At 40.8% G+C, this 19062-nt stretch overlaps 1 protein-coding gene across 1 annotated transcript in view; it reads left to right on the top strand.

Annotated features, from left to right (window-relative positions):
- CPLX1 (complexin 1) overlaps nt 1-19062 on the top strand; it is a 118664-nt gene that overhangs the window by 58014 nt on the left and 41588 nt on the right. Inside the window, exon 3 of the mRNA XM_065744279.1 lies at nt 16216-16391. Within this exon, the coding sequence (XP_065600351.1) occupies nt 16216-16391 (176 nt within the window). The remainder of the gene's footprint in view (nt 1-16215; nt 16392-19062) is intronic.

The raw sequence follows: 19062 nt of genomic DNA, 5'->3' as shown, positions 1-19062 counted from the left end.
AAGACAATCCCCTCTGTCTCCCTGCTGCCACTCCTCTTTTGATGCAAGTTGGAATATGATCGGGTTTCTGGCTTGCAAGCATGCACTGCCTGACAGTCCCATGTCCCGTTTTTCATCAACAGCTATCCTCAACTACTCTACAGGGCTTCTCTCAATCCCTTCATTCATGAGTCTGTACTGATGTTTGGAATTACTCCAGTACAGGTGCAGCAGCTTGCACTGGGCCTTGCTGAGCTTTGTGAGGTTCATGTGGACCCTCTTACTAAGCCTGTTCAGAACTCAGCTTGATGTTTTCTGTGGAGAGTAAAGTCAATCCAATTGTTGATGACACTAATACGGATGTTAAATAATACTGGCCTAATTTTGACCCTCGAGAGACACTACTCATCCCTGAACTCCAACTATACATTAAACTGTTGACTACAACTGTACGGATAGAATCATCCAACCAATTCCTTATACACTGAGTAGTTCAGCCTTCAAATCCATACCTCTTCAGTTTAGAGATAAGGATGTGGTGTGGACCACAACAGAGTCCTTACAGAATTGCAGGTGGATTACATTAGTTTATCTTCCTTTGTCCTCTGATGAAACCAGTCCATCATAGAAAGCCACTGATTGACCAGGCACAATCTGCTCTTGGTGAATCAGTGCTGGCTCTCTCTGACCACTTCTTCATTCTGCATATACCTTAAGATATCTTTTAGGAGGATCTATACCATGATCTTTGCAGGCACAGAGGTGAGGTTTACCATTATGTAGCTCCCGGGGTCTTTCTACTCATTTAAAAACATGTAAGAAAGAACTTCACCTGACTGACGTGATTTTTCACATATGATGGAGAGGGGCTTGACATGCCCTCAGGTCCCCTGGATGCATCTCATAGGCATCCTTAGATTTATGCAAGCTCAGTTTCGTTGAGTGGTCTCAAATAAATCTTCACTTACACTGTGAGGGACTTCATTGTCCCAGTCCCTGTCTTGAGATTCAGGGACTTGAGAGACTTGAGAGATGAGGAAATGTTAATTGCCAGCAAAGACTGTGGGGGAAAAAAACAACCAAGCAACCAAACAAAAAACTGTAAAAAATAAAATGAAAACAAAACAAACCAAAAAAACCCCAAAACACTCACAGAAAAGATGTATGTTAACATTTCTTCAAGTAGAACTTGATTGTATGCAATAATATCTGGTTTATGGCCAGCTAATCAGAACAGACCATTTCAAATAATGCCTTATATAATATCTATTTGATATAGTACCACCCCACGGATAACTCTACAGCTGCTAAGAAGCATCTCGACTCCAGTGTATTTCTACTAGCAAGCATCTAGGTTTCTTGAAATGTATTAAGAAAATATATGATAGGGTATTAACTACCCTTAAGAAGTTCATGCCTTTTATGCTAGCTTCTGATAATTTATCCAGTTAAAATGTGTAACACCTGTTTAAACCTGTCTTCCTATTATAGAGAGAAGCACAGAGATACCTAAGAGTTCAGCTATCTGGGAAAGGCTCATGATATTGAAGATCTAGGCCACAGTTCTTAAACCTTTACAGTGGGAGGATTATATTTCAATGACTGTTTTGCTCATTTCCAATCCTTCTCTTCCCAGTTCCTCTATGCAGTATCATTTCCTCCTGCCAACAGGTTCTCATGAATCTCTTCTTCAAAGAAACATGCCTTCCTGGGAGGCCTGTTGGGCAGGGGTGAATAGTTTGCAGTCTTCCGCTTGCCCAGGAAGCAACTGACATGGTCCTAACATCTTGCTAAAATGTATGTTTTGCTTCTGTTTCTTGCTTTTGTTTTGTTTTGCTTTGTTTTTTAATTTAAAATAAGCTTTTGTTTTCTTGCCTGTCATGCTGTTAAACAAATGTATCAGATTTTAGCTAACAGGAATATGGATCTACATGACATTTTTAACCTATCAGGTATGCTCTAAGGACCACGGAACACAGAAGTCTACATAATGAGCAATATTTAATGCTCTTTCCTGGCAGCAGATAAATGTTACTTACTTCCCACCAGAGGGAGAAATTATGGCAGGATGTTGTTCTATTTCTTCAGTCTCATTCCTCTCTTCAGAGGGGCTTCAGCCTGCTGCCTATTGTGAAACACTATATGTCTATCTACTAAACATGTTACTAAAGGTCCTGTTGTGTTGTATTGCTCCATCCTCTGCAAGCTTTTCTTTAAAACGACAGGGTGTTTCCTATGAGCAGGACTGTCTAACAGGCTGATGTCTGGGCTTCCTGGGTAGGCTTATCATCCTCATCAATCAGAAGCCCTGGAGCAAACTTTGATTTTCCAAGGCAACAGAGAGGGTCTGGAATCTGTCACCAGAATAATTTTCAGCCAGCCACTAGGAAACCTATTAAATCAACAGAGATTTGCACACTTTGCAGTGTTGTTCTTTCCCTTTGGCTCTTTCATGGGGAGGTGCACAGTGAGTGGAAGTGAATGGAAAAATAAACTGAGACAGAAGAAAACTGCTGAGCTAATTGTGATTGCCCGTGCTAAAGTGAATAATTTCTTTTAAGCAGTGAAAATAAGACTGAAATAATCATAAATCCCAGGCAGATAAATACTGTGGCAAATAGACCTGCTTTCAGGTTCATTTTTCTATTGAAATTAGGAATTGCATATGATTAATGCTGGGATAATTCAATGCAGGTGGCCTCAAGTGAACAGAGTGCCTTTGTATTCTTTTCCATCAGTGGAGAGCCAGCCAGCACATTCAGAAGATAATTCTCCTCCTAAAGCAGATGTGTTTACTTGTCCAAATGATTCTCATCCCAAGCTCTTTGGCCACCTAGACTAGACCTCACGGGTTAGAAAGGGACCGTGGACAGCCAGCTTGTGGCATCTGGACTGTTATTCTTTATTGCTGTGTGCTCATCATGTTACAGGAGACGAGCAGACAAGATAAGCATTTGTCAAGGCTTATGGATCATAATAGAAACAGAAGCCCTACCCCTGCATTTATGGTATATATAAAGTCCACCTTCTTTTCAATTGTGGACTTGCAAAGAATGTCCTCTAGTACTGGAACTGCACCCTTCCAAGTGTAGTTACAGAGACGTAGCTCAAAAAGGCTTACCACTGGAGTGTTTATCCTACAGACAGTGAAAAAGACTGAAATCCTTGAGAAAGAGGACATGAGGAAATGCATAAAGCAGTTCTGTAACAGAGAAAGCAGAACCTCTTGGTCTGTTAATCTCTGTTATTTCTGTCAGTTCTAATCTTTCTCTTAATTCCTTTTCCATTCACAAAAGTCAGAATTCTTTCTTTTAGGGGGAAGAGTTGAATAACATAATATTACAAAACAAAACAAAACAAACAAACAAACAAACAAAAAACAGTTGATACAGTCAGTATGATGTGTCTGAAGGCAGACCCAATGCTTTTTTACCCATTCACAGAATAAGTAAAAGTCTGTGGCCTTCCACGTATCACGAGGAATAGTGACTTTCCATAAAGCACTGAGATTAGCAGTTCATCCTAATACAGTAGGATAATTCCTCGTCATTTCCACATCATTTTCTTTTCTGTTCCTTTTCCTGCTGCCTTCAACCAGTAGGGAAACAGTGGTTCAGTATTCTCTTAGTGTTGGATGCTGAATGGTGATGACTGTTTTTGATTCAGGCTTCTTGCTTTTTTGTTTGTTTGTTTGTTTGTTGCACTTGTTACCTTGTAGCAGGATTAAACTGACAGGAGTGTGGTAAGAAAAGGCTCTGGAACCTGCCTGCTGTCTGTGCTTTCCTCAGGAACAGAGAGGCAACCTCCTCCTGCCCGTCCTGGCATGTCTGCAGTGCCTGGTCCTTGAAGGCTCATGTCCTGGCATTCATCACAAGTGAGCACAGGCATCAGTGTGGAAATGGGAAGGGAGAAGATTTTTGCAGTATATCATCTCTTTTTGAGAATGCTTGCATGAAGTATGCAGGAGTGAAAGCCTAATTTTTGTCTTTGAAGAGTTCTGCAATGAGATGATGAGTTAGCTTAGTATGATGGTATGTTCCCAGCCCAGGCCACCTGTGTGAAGCTGACTTGCTGGTACACATAGTTCTGCTCAGACTGAGCTTTGCATGTGCATCGTGAGATGTTGCCTTGAATGAGTAGCTTGGAGATGCAGGTGTGCTCTGTAAACACACAGGCACATTCTGTATTTGTAATGATACTGGAGTATAAATTATGAGTGAAGGGCTGCAGAAAAACTTAGGTTTCCTGATCAAATCCTCACTAAGGCCTACTTTGTGTGCTGTCCACTTTTATGGCTATTTTATCTGCAGTCAGCAGGAATATAACTTTTACCAGTGAACACAGTCATCCTTTTCTAAGGGCTTGTATGCTTGCTGAGACAATAGAAAAAGGGCTTCGCCCTGGTTTGTGTGTTGCAGAAGGATGCACTCAGATGAAAAAGAAACTGATCTCCTATAGAATGTGAGATGTGTAGGTGTGGAACTTGAATTTTTTAACCTTTCAAAACCCACTTGCAACAGGCTGAATCAATAGACCTTTTCTGACATTTGGTTTGTTTCTGCTGTAAAACCTTACACTCAGCTCAAACATAGGTGGTAACCTTCCTACAGCTCCTGTCTTCCCTCAGTTGCCTTCTACATTCTTCTCATTCATCTGAGCTTGTACTACCATATTGTGGTTGCTGACATGAAATGGTTTCATTCTGTGACATCAGTAGCCATTTGGCATGCAAGACATTTATGTATCAGAACACAATTGTTCATGCTGCCTTGTAGGCTTCTTGAGAGATCACAGAAGTCAGAAAGAAAGAAAGCAGATAAAACTCTATCAAGGAATGTAAAATGTTATAACTAGGAGGTGTGCTTAATTTTAGAGCAGTCCCCTGTTTACAAAAGCAGGTAAAAAGAACACTGAGTCTAATGCATACAAATGAGTTACCACTGATAGGACATCAACAGTGCTTGACTTCTTTCACAGTTTGATTGTAAGGTGCAGTACTTGCTCCAGCATGGAAACAACCCTATCAGGTCATTCTGAATAGCGGATACTTATTAGCTCAGTGGCTGTTTCTAGTTTGTCATGAAATAGAAACTGTGATTGGCCATAAAAAAAATTTAAATAAAATGAGGAGAGAGCTTCATAGTTTCACTGTGGGTCTGAGAGAATATCACACCAGTGTCACCTGAAAATGATTTCTCCATATACATTGTTTAATGTTACTTAGAGACAGCTTTTTAAATTCTTGTTAGGGCAAAATTAAAAGAATTTAGCTCCAGTGCAAAGGAATAAATCACAGAATCATAGAATCCTTAGAGTTGGAAGGGACCTTTAAAGGTCATCTAGTCCAACTCCCCTGCAATGAACAGAGTTCACAGCTCAAACAGATTGCTTAGAGCCCCATCCAGCCTGGATTTGAAAGTCTCCAGAGCATCCACCACATTTCTGGGCAAACTGTTCCAGTGCTTCACCACCACCAGTGTAAAAGATTTTTTTTTATATCCAAACAAATTCTTACCTCTTTAAGTTTGAAACCATTTCCCCTTGTCCTGTCACCACAGACCCTGCTGTAGAGTCTATTTCCTTCCTTCTTATAGCTTCCCTTTAGACACTGAAAGGCTGCTAACAGGTCATCTTGGAACATTCTCTTCTCCAAGCTGCACAGCTCCAGCTTTTTTCAGCCTGTTATCATTTGGAAGACGTTCCAACCCTTGGATCATTTTTTGCAGCCTTCCTCTGGCATTGCTCCTACAGGTCCAAGTCTCTCCTGTACTGAGAACGTCCACATCTGGATGCAATATTGCAGTGAGATATCACCAGCTCAGAGCAGACAGGCAAAATCACTTATCTCATCCTGCTGGCCACAATTCTTTGGACACAGCCCACTATATGGCTGGCTTTCTGAGCTGTGGGGGCACATTGCAGGCTCATGTTCAGCTGTCATCTGCCAGTACCATCAGGTCCCTTTTGACAGGTTTGTGCTCAATCCTTTCATACTCCAGCTTGTATTGGTAGTGGAGGTTGCTTCAACCTGGGTGCAAGATGTTGCACTTGGATTTGTTGAGCCTCATGGAGTTCTCCTAGGCCCACTGCTCAAGCCAGAGTCCTCAGGTATTTGACACTGTCTCTCACAATATTCTAGTTACCAAAGTGGATTAAAATGGATTTCCCTCCAAACAGCTGGAGTTCCAAATATCTCTAAATATCCTTAAATCTTTCAAGTACCATTACATAGAGTTTTCTCAACTTAGCAGACTGTTTCTCAACAATAAGTTGTAGGGTAAATAACTCCTAATGACGATACTCCACCAGGGAATAGTATAGAAGATGGTATATTTTAAGTAGTTCTATATAAACAGTTATACAGGTAATACAAAAGAGAAGATGGCTCACCTTTAAGATGACAAGGCTCGCAGAGGACTCCACATGGGAGGGATCTCCAAGAAGAGATCCTTCCCTGGTGGTGGTCAGCCCTTAAATGGGGTTTGAGAGAGGAGGAACTAGGCTCCACCCCTTCCACCCACACAGGTATATCACCTTCACCTGTGCCCCCATGGCTGACTTGGTGCTCACCTCAGGTGACCAATCAGTGGTTCAGGCCGTGATTCAGCAGTTCCCATACACTCCACCCCTTCACGACATGAACCACTGATCAAGTAACCATAAGGTGAGTTCCCCTTGATACAGAGACCCAATACATCGCGACGCTTACATAATTGCCCGTCGCAACGCATGCTGATGTAATCTGATATGAGTGATGATCGGCGCATCCGTCGAACTCTTCTTTGGGCCAGTGCTCGGTGGTATCTACTGGAAGCATGTAATCATACAGTGCAGGTCCATCTTACGTGTCATCAGTCCCGGTTAGACCATCACCAGATGCTTCACATGGTCTTATAACAACTCTGGAACACTGCAGTATTGTTTTGATTCCTTCTGGTGATTCATAGACTTATGGGGAGTAATACAAGTGTTTTAGAGGTACCAAGAGGGGAAGATCCGCTTTCCAGGGCAAGATACAGGCCGTATTCCTGTCTTGGGTTAACACTTCAGCTTGTACAGGGGCACGCCCTGGTCGCCTGTACCAAACCCTTTGACCCGATGTCTGTGGCTGTACGACTATATCAGGCACCAAAGGGGGTGTCCTGATCTGCCACAGAGACATGATAGGGGTCCCCTTAGCAATGAAGACTGGAGTGTTAACCATTATTTCAGTAGGCCATGTACCTATAACTGGAGGAGCTACCGAACCCCCCACCTCCAATAATCTCCCCCAAGGTGCACGTAGGCCGCACCATCGTGGTCCTACCTGCACCTTCCAGGGCCATTTTATTCTATTGGTACCTGGTTCTTACGCGCTCCGTCTCCCCTAAGTCTGCTACTAACTGGGCTGCCTGCTGTACGATGGCTTCTGATGCCACCAACGGATTTAATATGGAAACCAACATCCCATATAGGTGGGAGGGGGCCTGCTGTAGTATTAGATCTCTCATGCCCGCTGTAAATTTTTCCGTATCGGGGCTTTCAAAAGTGTCCGCATACAGAGCCTCCCTCATACCCAGTTCTCTGATATAGGTCTGGAGGTCCTCCATAGAGGACCACAAACCAGTATTAAGAGGGATATCGGTTTTGTTGGGCCATGTTAAGCGGCATGCAGCCATCAACCAATCTATAATAGAATGGTTTTCCTCATTATAATGGACAGCTGCATATAATCTTTGTCTTAAGGCCAGGTTTATCGTTATAGATGCTAATTTTGACATTTCTGTTCCATTTACTAAAACACTTTCAGCTCCTGCATCCCATAACCTTAGGAGCCATGATGGTATGCTTTCCCTTGGTTTCTGATGGAACCGTTGTACTAGGTCCATCAACTCATTAGCTGTATACGGACGAGCGGTCACATGGAGGCAGGTTTCTGCAGGGGGCCATTGGTCAGGAGGCACCCCTGCTGGTCTATCCTGTACCTTTTTTGTTTTTTGAGTTATAATAGGCCGAATCTCGAATGGGTCCATCATAGATGGAGTTTCGAGATCTGCCTTAGAGATCTTTTCCCCTGTCATATCAGAGTCTTCTTCCTCTGATTTTGGGGTGTCTTCTACCAATATATTCCGTATTTGTCTTGTGGGGACATTTAGGCCAGGCTTTTTGGTTGTTAATGTACCCAGCTGTTGTTCCAGTTTCTCAATACGGTCTCGTAATAACTGATTTTCAGTCTCCATATTAACATTTGCAACATCTAACTTGAGTATGGCCATTACTAATGGCCAGGCTACTGCAGAGGCAGCTAACCGCCGCTCCTTGGTAACAAGTATGTCTTTATCTAATCCTACGAAGTAGTCAGTCAAATAAGATGGAGAAGGAGCGGCAGTCCCTGGAACCCGCATGGGTCCCCATTTCTCAATAACGGATGCCAATCCATAGTAGGGTGACCCCATGAATCCTGGAATTAGACCAGGGATTGTCTGTTCTAGGGGGGTAACGTTCTCCCCCTTGGCCCATTTAAACATACTCCAAATAAAGGACATTATGGATTTAGTTAGAGCTGCCTGGCTCGCCAAATGTAGGGTAAATAACTCCTAATGACGATACTCCACCAGGGAATAGTATAGAAGATGGTATATTTTAAGTAGTTCTATATAAACAGTTATACAGGTAATACAAAAGAGAAGATGGCTCACCTTTAAGATGACAAGGCTTGCAGAGGACTCCACATGGGAGGGATCTCCAAGAAGAGATCCTTCCCTGGTGGTGGTCAGCCCTTAAATGGGGTTTGAGAGAGGAGGAACTAGGCTCCACCCCTTCCACCCACACAGGTATATCACCTTCACCTGTGCCCCCATGGCTGACTTGGTGCTCACCTCAGGTGACCAATCAGTGGTTCAGGCCGTGATTCAGCAGTTCCCATACATAAGTCCTCTGACCAATGCAATTTATTTGACTAGATATATGGGAAAAGACTGAAAGACTGAATTAAAATGCCAGAAATAGAGAAAGCTAACCTTGCAGAATGGCTAAAGCAAAGATTGCTAGGGATTGAAAAATAAAGGCTCCTCTGTGTGAATGGAGCCACTCAAAGCAAAAGCTTGAGCATCATTTTCTGAAGAAGGCACTTGGAATGGCAAGGCTGAAGAATTATTTTGGTGTTAACACTTTGAACAAAGCCTGAAGAGTGACTAAAAAAATATCCCAGAATATTAAATGGGGAAGGCTGGACAAAATATATTCTGCAAATGATCATAATTGTGTCTTGATTATCCAAATTATCCCCAAGTGCCTTGTCACAGTGATAGTTCTGCAAATAACATCTTGCCATTGCTTATTTCTGTCTTGGTACCTGTTACATTGGATGTGGGTCTCAGCGAAGCCTTTGGTCTAGATGGTGGGCATCTTCAGATTGTATCTTTCCAGGTTAGCTAACAGTAGGGAATATTTTAGAGTGAAGAATGAATATTCAGAAAGCAGAAAGGATTGAGTCAGTCAATTCCACTAGTTTGCGTAATGGGAATTACTACAGATGCTGGCAAAATAATAGGTAGAACAGCAACCTCGAAAACTGAGAGAGAGGAAAAATAAAGGTTGTGTCCAGTTCTCAGTTTCCCAGTTCAAGAAAGACAAGGATCAACTAGAAAGTTCAGCAAACAGCCACAAAATAGATGAAGGTCCTGAAGCATCTCCTGAATGAGGAACAGCTGAGAGCTGGAGAAGTCTGAAAGGGGATCTCATCAACAGTTTTAAAGAAGGAACGTGAGGAAGAACTTCTTTACCCTGAGAGTAACAAAGCAGTGGCACAGGCTGCCCTGAGAGGCTGCAGAGTCTCCCTCTCTGGAGATATTCAAGACCCATCTGGATACTTCCCTGTGTGATCTACTTTCAGGAACCTGCTTTAGCAGGGGATTGTACTTGGTAATCTCCAGAGATCCAACCTCAATGGTTCTATGATTTTGTGTGATTCTGACCGAAAGCAAACCAAAATTCTATTGGAAAGCCACACAGCTGTTGTCCACAGCTTTGTTCACTGCTTTGCCTTCACTCCTACGATCTTTTGATAGCAGATCATACAGAGGATGGGCAGGAATGACAAGGTCAGATTCTGGAGGCAAAGGGTAGATGAGATTGGTGTCTTGCATTCTCATTTAGTTGAAAGGTAATCTATCCAACTGAGGAGGGAGAGAAGAACAAAATCAATAAACAAATCCATACCTTGTAAACAAAGTAAGCTGAAGCTCTGAGTTCATTTCTGATGCCCTTCATGGCCATTTGTATTCTACCACTGGATAACTTTTGGACTACTCAGGATCCATAACTCACTGCTTGATATGTTCAGACAGACCTCACTGGGATCCTTCAAAGTTAATTTTTCTGTGATGTTTCAGAAAACTTAACAATGAAACTGTTAGGCATCTCCCTGACCCAAAAATATACCTCAGGCCACAGCTTAGCCAAGGGAGCAAAAACACAAATCAATATGTTCCTTCTCAGTTGTTTCAGACTCTTCAACTGAGTGGATATGGAGAAGTGAACACAGCTCTATGTCTGCTTTGAGCGCTGAGATTTGAATGGCATCAAGATTTTTTTCACTTAGTGCAATGATAATTACCCTTATCAGAGATCCCCATCGTACCAGAAAGAGCAGAAATTGGCATTTCCAAAGGTGTTATGATTTCTCAAGTGTACTGCTTAACTGAACTTAGCATTAGTGGTTTGTTTACAAAAGTGAGATCTCTAATGTGTTTCCATAGGTGTGATAGTTAATTGACAAATTGTGATGGTTCCTTTGGAGCTATTCAGTACTAAAGTACAAACATAGTATTTTGTTCATGGAAGTACTGTTTTGGTAAAGCATATGCTACTTCCCTGAATGACTGTTACATTTACTAAAATTTAAGTAGGAAGAGATCAGTCTTTTTTCAGTTGAAGGATTGACGTGGTATTTTCCTTTTGACTGGAAATCAGTATCTCATGTCCAATAAAACAGCAGAAAGAGGAGACCCTGCAACTTCATCTCACACTTGAAGGAGTGAAAGGCAGATAATTAGAGGAATCTTTGTCCTTACCACCGATGAGATACACAAGCATCTGCAAGAAAGTAGCTTTCTACAGTGAGAAATGTACTGCTTTACTCCAAAAACATTCCTAAAATATCACTGTTTTGTTTATTTCTACTTTTAAGTGGATCAAGAGCAGGGTAGGTCTACGTTCTGTAAAGTGCAACAAGGTCATAGTGGTTACTCTCTTATTGTAATGATTTCATGTAATGATAAGATCTTTGCTTCTGAAACAGATGAGACAACCAGGATCCCTATGTGCCAGACCCATCTCTGCCTTTCTCATTTCCATCAATAGGATAGAAAGACCAGAGTTTCTGTTAGGCTGAATGCAGTGATTTTGGATTATGTAGTTGGTAATCTCTTGTTACTCATGACAACTTTGATAACTTTATGTTGAGCTGTACCAAGCTACATTGGAATAGGCATCTCCTGGCTGAGGTGGACTCAAAAAAAGAAGGAATTGGAAGCTTTCTTACATTATGTATTTCAGGAAAACACATTGCGACTTCAATAATGAAGAGATGGAAAAGGGGAAAAGTATCAGGTTATGTCTGAAAAGCTCATATTACACAGATTATAAGTCTTGGAGGAAAACCCAGAAGGGAACACAGAAGATATGCCTGGGCAGAGATCTTGAAAAGCACAATTCACAGTCTACTTTTTGCCTTCTGCTCCTGCTAATTAGTTTGGGACTTATACTCTGTCTCCAAACCAAAATAAATCTGATCTCAACTTGCTGGTTAGATGACTTTACTAGATCAGAGTAATTAACATGCAACTTTCAGTGTAAGACAAGGAAAGGATTTTACAGGAGGTATAGATGTCTGAGATAGAGATACAAGCTCACCAAAGATGTGTGCGTGCCTGGAACCTGATGCAACTATGGACTTTCTTACTTGGATGTGATTCAGACCATGTAGGAAATGTCACTGATGAAGGTGTAGACAGACGGAACTGAAGATCATAGGGAGCTTCCAGTTGGTGTTATGGGAAGTCAGATAGCCATCAAATGTTGAAATATCTTTGAGCCCAAATCTGAATTTAGCCATCCCTGCTGGGAGCTGGATTTCACGCTGGAGATGATACCTGCTCTCTCAGCTCATTTTACACTTGTACACATAATTTATTTGCTGGAGGAATAAAAAGAGGTTGGAGATGCAGCGCCGTATTTTGATGAAGGAGTAGGAAAACAGAAGTGTAGTTTGTAATTTGTCTCAAAGAATCTCACATACTGGTGTATATTTTGGCTGGAATGGAAGACCTAGCGTGTGTCATATTAGCCGGAAGGAGTAATCTGCAGGTATCTCTGTAACGTGAAAGAAGTTTGGCCAGGAACATTTGGAGAAGATCTGATTCCTTTGGATATGATTCACATTGCAATAAAAATTTGCATATAAAAGTATTTGATTGAAGACTTAAGGTGAATACTAGTCTAAACTTTCCTGCCAAATTAGTGATTAAGTATATTGACTTCAGGACAAATTAAGGAATCACACAGTATTTGCTACAGTTTTTTTCTTTTCCTTTTTTTCCTTAATGGCAGTTTCACCTGCTTTTTTAATGCACAGTAACAGTAATTAAAATGGTAGAGGCCTACTTGTAAACCAGCCATAAACTGATATGTGCACTGTGGCCAAGATAATAAAAAGTTTCTCCCAGCATTATCAATTATATGGTGTTAGTTCTGGTTCTGAAGTGCTGCTGCAAAAGGAATGACCCATTCCCTCTCCATTGTGATTAGCTACAGATGTTTAGATAATAGCATGAAAGTCATGTTGCCATTTAAAAAACCTGAAATGTCATTTGCCCTATCTGTTTAGTCTAAATATGGATCAGCCACAAATAGTAGTACCAAAACATCCATCTCCTGGACTTCTTGACATGTAAGGCAGGGCAGAATGAGTTGCCATCTTTTACTTGTTTCAAAGTGTGCTGTTCTAAAAGGGAGGCTATTTTGACAGTAGTTATTGAATGCTTAAAAGAGAAATCTATTTTTAAGGCCATTTTTCTGGCCTATATACAAAACGTGCAGAATTTCCTCAGGGCATAACTGTCTCAAAGTAACCCTTTCACTACTGCCTCTGACACCTGTGATTTAGAGGGGGAATTTCTGTAGCATCCTCTGAGATCTAAGCACACATTTATACAGCCCTCTTGAAGACAGCCATGGGGTGCTATTTATCTGCATTACAAAATGAATTTTGTGTTTAAGATATTCTGCTGATTTGACTTAATTACCCTACCTGAAGCAATGGCCTGTGGAAATTTCCATCATTCTTTGCTTGATTAAGAATGCCCGAGATGTTCCTATTAATCTGCAAGATGACTCTGCAAGTCATCCTTAGAAATGCTCTTCTATACAGTTTTTTTCAGAAAATAATTTTACATGACAATATTTAGATTTTTTTCTACTATTCCTTTTCTTTTTGAGTTAGTAACAAATTGAGCACTATTCATACCAGTTGATTTTGTGAGTTTCTTTTTCTGCTGTAAAAATAGGATTGATGTCATCGAGATATGGAAACTACTGAAGGATCTTAGGAGATGGTGCTCCTGTGCCTGAGGTTAGGAGGACAGAGAATTTACTTTCCATCAGTTCAGATCCAGAATCTGTTTGGATATGTGCTCTGCAACTTTGCCCTTACAAAATTCACTTTCATTTAAGATGTATACCACATACTTGTGAAATCTCACAGAATCACAGAACTGATTTTTGTGGGGACCTACTGAGACTGTGCAGTCTAATCTGTTTCTCAAGGAGTGGCATAGAACAGGCCTGTGAAATTTTGAACATCTCTGCAGAGGGAAACTCTACTTCCTCTTAGTGCACCCAGTTAGGAAAAAAAAGTTCTTATTATTAAATGGGATTTGCTGTGTTTCAGTTCGTGCCCATTTCCTCTTGTCCTGAGCACCACAGAGTAGCCTGGCTCCTTTTTCTTCATTTCCTTTCACAACACATTTATGCATACTACTGAGACACTCTGTGGGCTCCTGACCCTTCTTTGCTCCATGTGGAACAGTTCCAGCTCTCTCAGTCTCTCCTTGTACAAGAGATCCTTCAGCCCCTTAATCATCCACTTGACACTTAGCTGGGTCACTCCACTAGCTCTGCATCCGTCTTGTACTGGAGAGCCCAAAGCTTGGCATAGCACTCCAGGTAAGGTGTAAAGGGCTGAGTAAGTGGGAGGGCTGAGCAGAGGGAAGAATAAGCTCCTTCAGTCAGCTAGCAGTCCTCTTTCTAGTGCAGCACAGAAGGTGCTGAAGAGCTTTGCAGCAAAGATGCATTGCTTAGTACAGCCAGAAAGATGACAGTTTGCCCTTGTCTTTTATCTCTTAAGAAGCAAGGATCCTGAAGCTTTAGCCACTTCTGGATTTATCCTATGGTCTTACCTAGGGAAACTGGAAGAAGTGCAGATTTCAAGCTCCTCACTGATTAGTGATCTCTTTGGCATTCTGTCTTATCTTTATGTCAAATTAGATGTTACGATTGGGATGTTAAAAAAGACAAAAAAGACCCAAGGTTATTATATGAACAGATTCAGTGTTTTCTTCTCCTGAGTTACCTTTGAAGCTTCAGAAGACACAAGTACAGAAGTTCTGCTTTCTCTTCCAGCTTGCTCCTATAATTGTAGCGTTCTAGCTGTCATGCACATAAATTCTCTGGAGCATTCACTGGTCAGCAGCTTAAACCAGCAGCTGCTATCCAGGGGATGCTAACAGTAAAGCTCAATGTCTAGGAAGAAAAAGGAATTTAAAAAAGGTTTTCTACAGCAAAAGTAATGCAGGAGACTGGAAATAAAATGCACTGTAAAATTTTGCTTCTCGTAATACATTTCTTTCCAACTGTTTAACAACAGTACCACAGTGCAGCATCATACCCATTTAGAAGGTGCCTTTGAAATCTGAGGTGAATTGAGAGAGAGTCTGTGAAGATCTTGGAGTTTATTCTTGCTCTAGTAGTTCTTGAGTAGCTGTAAAATCTAATGCTTATCATATTCAAAATCCTGGTCTTGTCTAAGAGAAAAAAGAAAAATAAGTCCGCAATTTCATTCTTTGCATGATGAACAAAGATGACATTATAGCTTAATGATAACCTGGAAGAGTGTTTAGAGGAAAAAAAAAATTGTCTTGAAATTTGTTTCATAGTTAACTTGCATATTATACTGTCTGGGTAGCTCTAAGTGGAGAGAAACTAAAGGAGATAAGCTTGATAGACTACTGAACCCAAAGGTGTTTAATAATCAACAGAAATGTTTATTTAGAGGAATCCAGAAATTAATGGGTCAATAATGATTTATACACAGAAAAATTCCTCAGTGATGTACCTGCTGTAGGAATTATGACACAACCAGGCTTAACTGCTTTTCTGTTTTCTATCAAATTCTAGCAAATCTTGCTTGCAATTTCAGTTAGCCTTTCTTGTATCCAAGAAAAGAAAATATTGATTAGGCTGAGTAAAATTGTCCATAGATGCAGGCTGACAGTAGCAGGGGAGCACAAACATTCCAGCTATCTGTTGCTGGGTGGATCAGTCTTCTTTTCCTCCACAGGTTTCCCAATAGTATGGAAATATCTAGAGGCTTGCAATTAGCTTAGCTGAATGGTGGCAGTCATGTTTATTACTTCCCAACTGGCTAAAAACTGTTTATAGATGCTAGATCTTGTTAGGCATACAATGATCAGCTTCTTCATGTTCCTCTATGAGGGATGTAAAGGCACCATGTTTTGGAGGAAGGTTGCTTTCAGTTTGGGTCTGCTTTCAGTTTAGAGCTTTGGGAAAAGAAGTGCTTTGGAAAAAATAAATGCAGGCGGAATAAAAAAGAGGGAAAAGCCATGGAAAAGCTCACATCTTCACAGATTTCTTGGTGGCTGTTAGAGACTGATTATTCAGACAACTGTCCTTGCCAGTGCAGTTCAGGAGGAGTTACCCTGACATACTGCAAATGTCTCTACCTGTAAGAACCACCATCCCACTTTCTCTACCCTGAGAGGAGTGACTTGTAAAGATTGTGAATATCTCTTCCCCACACCTAACCTTTAAGAATACCAATGAACAATTATTTGAAAGGATTTTACCAACGTCTCTTTCCAGCCTAAACCTTCTTGAGTGAGGGAAATGCAGAGAGATGGCATGGTGGTGGTTATTCTAGATTTTTACAAGGCTGTCTTCCTCTTGTGCTTTTTCTAGGGGCTACCAAGGACATGGGAAAGATGCTGGGTGGGGATGAGGAGAAAGACCCTGATGCTGCCAAGAAAGAAGAGGAACGACAGGAAGCCCTCAGACAAGAAGAGGAGGAGAGGAAAGCCAAGTATGCCAAGATGGAGGCTGAAAGAGAAGTTATGAGACAAGGGATTCGAGATAAGGTAGGGATATGGCTTTCAGCACACACTAGGTGACTTAAAATGCTCTGTGGAGAGCTGCTATTTTCAGCTGATTTGTAACCAGTTCCCTGAGCACCCAAATAAAACCAGGTGATTATTTTGCCAAAGTGAACTTTCTATTTTGTGTATTGTTCCTGGATCTCTGTCCCTGGTTAAACACATCTCTCGTATTGAGAAGCAATGCATTGTTGAAATAGGGAGTGAAGGTGTGGGGTGAAAACTTTTTCTCATCTTCTGTTAAGTTATTCTATATGATACAGGCTTCTCTATCCCTATACATGTACTCTCTGAGCTTGCATTTGCCATTTATGAGAACAGTCATCATTCACTGTGCTGCTGAGAGATAAAGTCTGTATTACTTTGGAGGCTCTATTTGTGTTGATGGTTCTACTTCTTATATTTAGGCTTCCACTTCTCACAGGGAAATCAACTAGGAAAAGAGAGATTCATTTACCTGAGGAACTTAAACTTTGAGAACCAGCCTCTTCTACTGAATTTAATGGTTGATTCTTGAAAAGTTACAACTTATTGTGAAAAGAAAACAAATAATTGTAAAGATTCAGGATAATACTGAAAAGAAATGTATGAAACAAGTCTTTACTAGAGAAATTTGCTTAATCTAAGATAGCTGAACCCACTGTTACAATGCATTAGGTTTTAGTGAGCTGTATGTATACAGAGAAGGCAGTTTTGCTTCCTCATCCTTAAGACCAAATCAAAACAGCCTCTTTAGAAAAAAATAATTTTATAGGAAGAGGTTCTGGGAGCTCAGATAACCTGGAAACAAGTGTGTTTAATGGTTGATAGAGGAGTCCCTGATAATGAAATCCTATGCCATGGTTTATATCACTTGCCAAAGAATGAAAGAAAACATCTGGAAAGGAGAAGAGGCTGGGTATCAGGACAGGGTATGATGGCTCAGCTGCCATGGCATGTTCATTGACAATTTTAGGCCAAAACTTGTACACTTAATGAGGAAGTCCTGCTTAGTCTAAGAGATTTACCATGTGCTATGTCTACCTCTGTGAGGCTTATAGTGCCCTAGGAGCGTATCTGGGACAAAGCTTCAAGTCCCACCACAGTGCTGAGAGTGACTGTGCATAAACAAAACAGTGACAACATAGGGTGAACTTCTGACACAATCATTATGATTCAGGACAGAAGTGTGAATAAGGATGGGCTGTTCTTAAATTATAGTGCATCTTGGAAAGAACTGTTCTGCAAATAAAGAATCTGGGGCTTCTAAGAAGACATAGAACTTCATGTGAATCGTCTGGCCCTGGCACTGGTTCTGCCAAATGAGAATATTGATATGATCGTTAGAGTCAGGGTATTAGTTATAAGGCAGACAGATTAAGAATTTCAACTCTGTCAAAATCTGTTGTTTTCTTTTGTGTATTTAGTGAATACATATGCCTATAATGTAACGTTTTAATATAAATGTTTTAACTTGTGTTTTGTGTGCTTAATGTGTTTTCTGTTTCTAAGCATTGACACAGGTCTGATTTTGTCATTAAGAAAAATAAGTGTGATGAATTTCTAGTTGCAGGCGTCTGGCCTAATGCCTTTTTTCCAATAATCACTGTCATGCCACTGAAGTGACAAGATGGGGTTTGCATTTTTCTTGATGTTATGTAAACTGTAGTGAAAGTATTTAAGTCACCTGAAGTGTTCACTGTTATAAAAAATGGGTGACCATCATATGCATGTTGGAGAATAGGTCGCAATTTAAGCTTGGCTGACACCTCTAGCCAATAGTAGTTTCCCTGGGTTTTTGTCAGCTTTGCTGAATCAAGCTGAGAACTGGGTGTGGAAGTCTCTTGGAAATACATTGACTCCTGATCCTTTGAGTGGTGAATGTTTGGCTGTGCAGAGAGGGTAAACAGGGACACTTGGAGGAATGTTGTTTGACCTCAGTCTAAGCTCTGTACTGCAGCTTTTATAACCATGTGGTGGGTTGCCTTTGAGATTAGCAACAGGGTCTTGTAAACACAGGAGCCCCATTCACTTTTCTCTCATGGGGATAATCTCAGGTAGTGTGGCATTTAAAAGAAGTTGTTTTCTGCAGAATCAGAAAAGACAGAAAGGGCTGTAGAAAGGAGCACGATGGGATTTCTTTTTATTCTTTTTTCAGCTTGAGAGATGTGAAAGACAGAGATTATTTAATCCTGATAGAGATTGATATGATGATATGCAAGCTTTTTCTTCCAAGTATTGTAACTTGGTGACTAGAATTGTGAAAATACTTTTTAAAAACGAGAAAAAAGCAATTGGTTTATTTCCTTCCTTGTTTGTTTAGAAATGACCTCTGACTCTACCAACTACACTGAAAACAGAAATGTAAAGGAGTAGAAAACCAAAACACAGCTTGTGTATTAGACAACAGAATTTGTTGTTAGTGAGTATGAATTAAATCCAGTAAGTTTTAAATATTAGATATCTCTCTATTGATATTAGATATCTCTCTAGATTGGCTCCTTTTTATGCAAAGGAGTAAGAAATGAACAAGTAAATTGAGATAGTGAGTAAAAATAAATTATTTATTCAGAAGAAAAATTTGAAAGTATGACTCCTGGGTCACAAACCCACAGCCACAAAAACACAACCTTAGTGTGGACCAGGCACAGGTCAGGGTGTAATGGCTTCATGAATC

The sequence above is a fragment of the Cyrtonyx montezumae genome, unplaced genomic scaffold, assembly GCF_038088225.1.
Source record: "Cyrtonyx montezumae isolate F1298 unplaced genomic scaffold, pur_monq_1.0 scaffold_30, whole genome shotgun sequence".
Taxonomy (NCBI): domain Eukaryota; kingdom Metazoa; phylum Chordata; class Aves; order Galliformes; family Odontophoridae; genus Cyrtonyx; species Cyrtonyx montezumae.
Note: the sequence above shows the minus strand (reverse complement) of the source record. Positions and strands in the feature narration are given on the sequence as shown.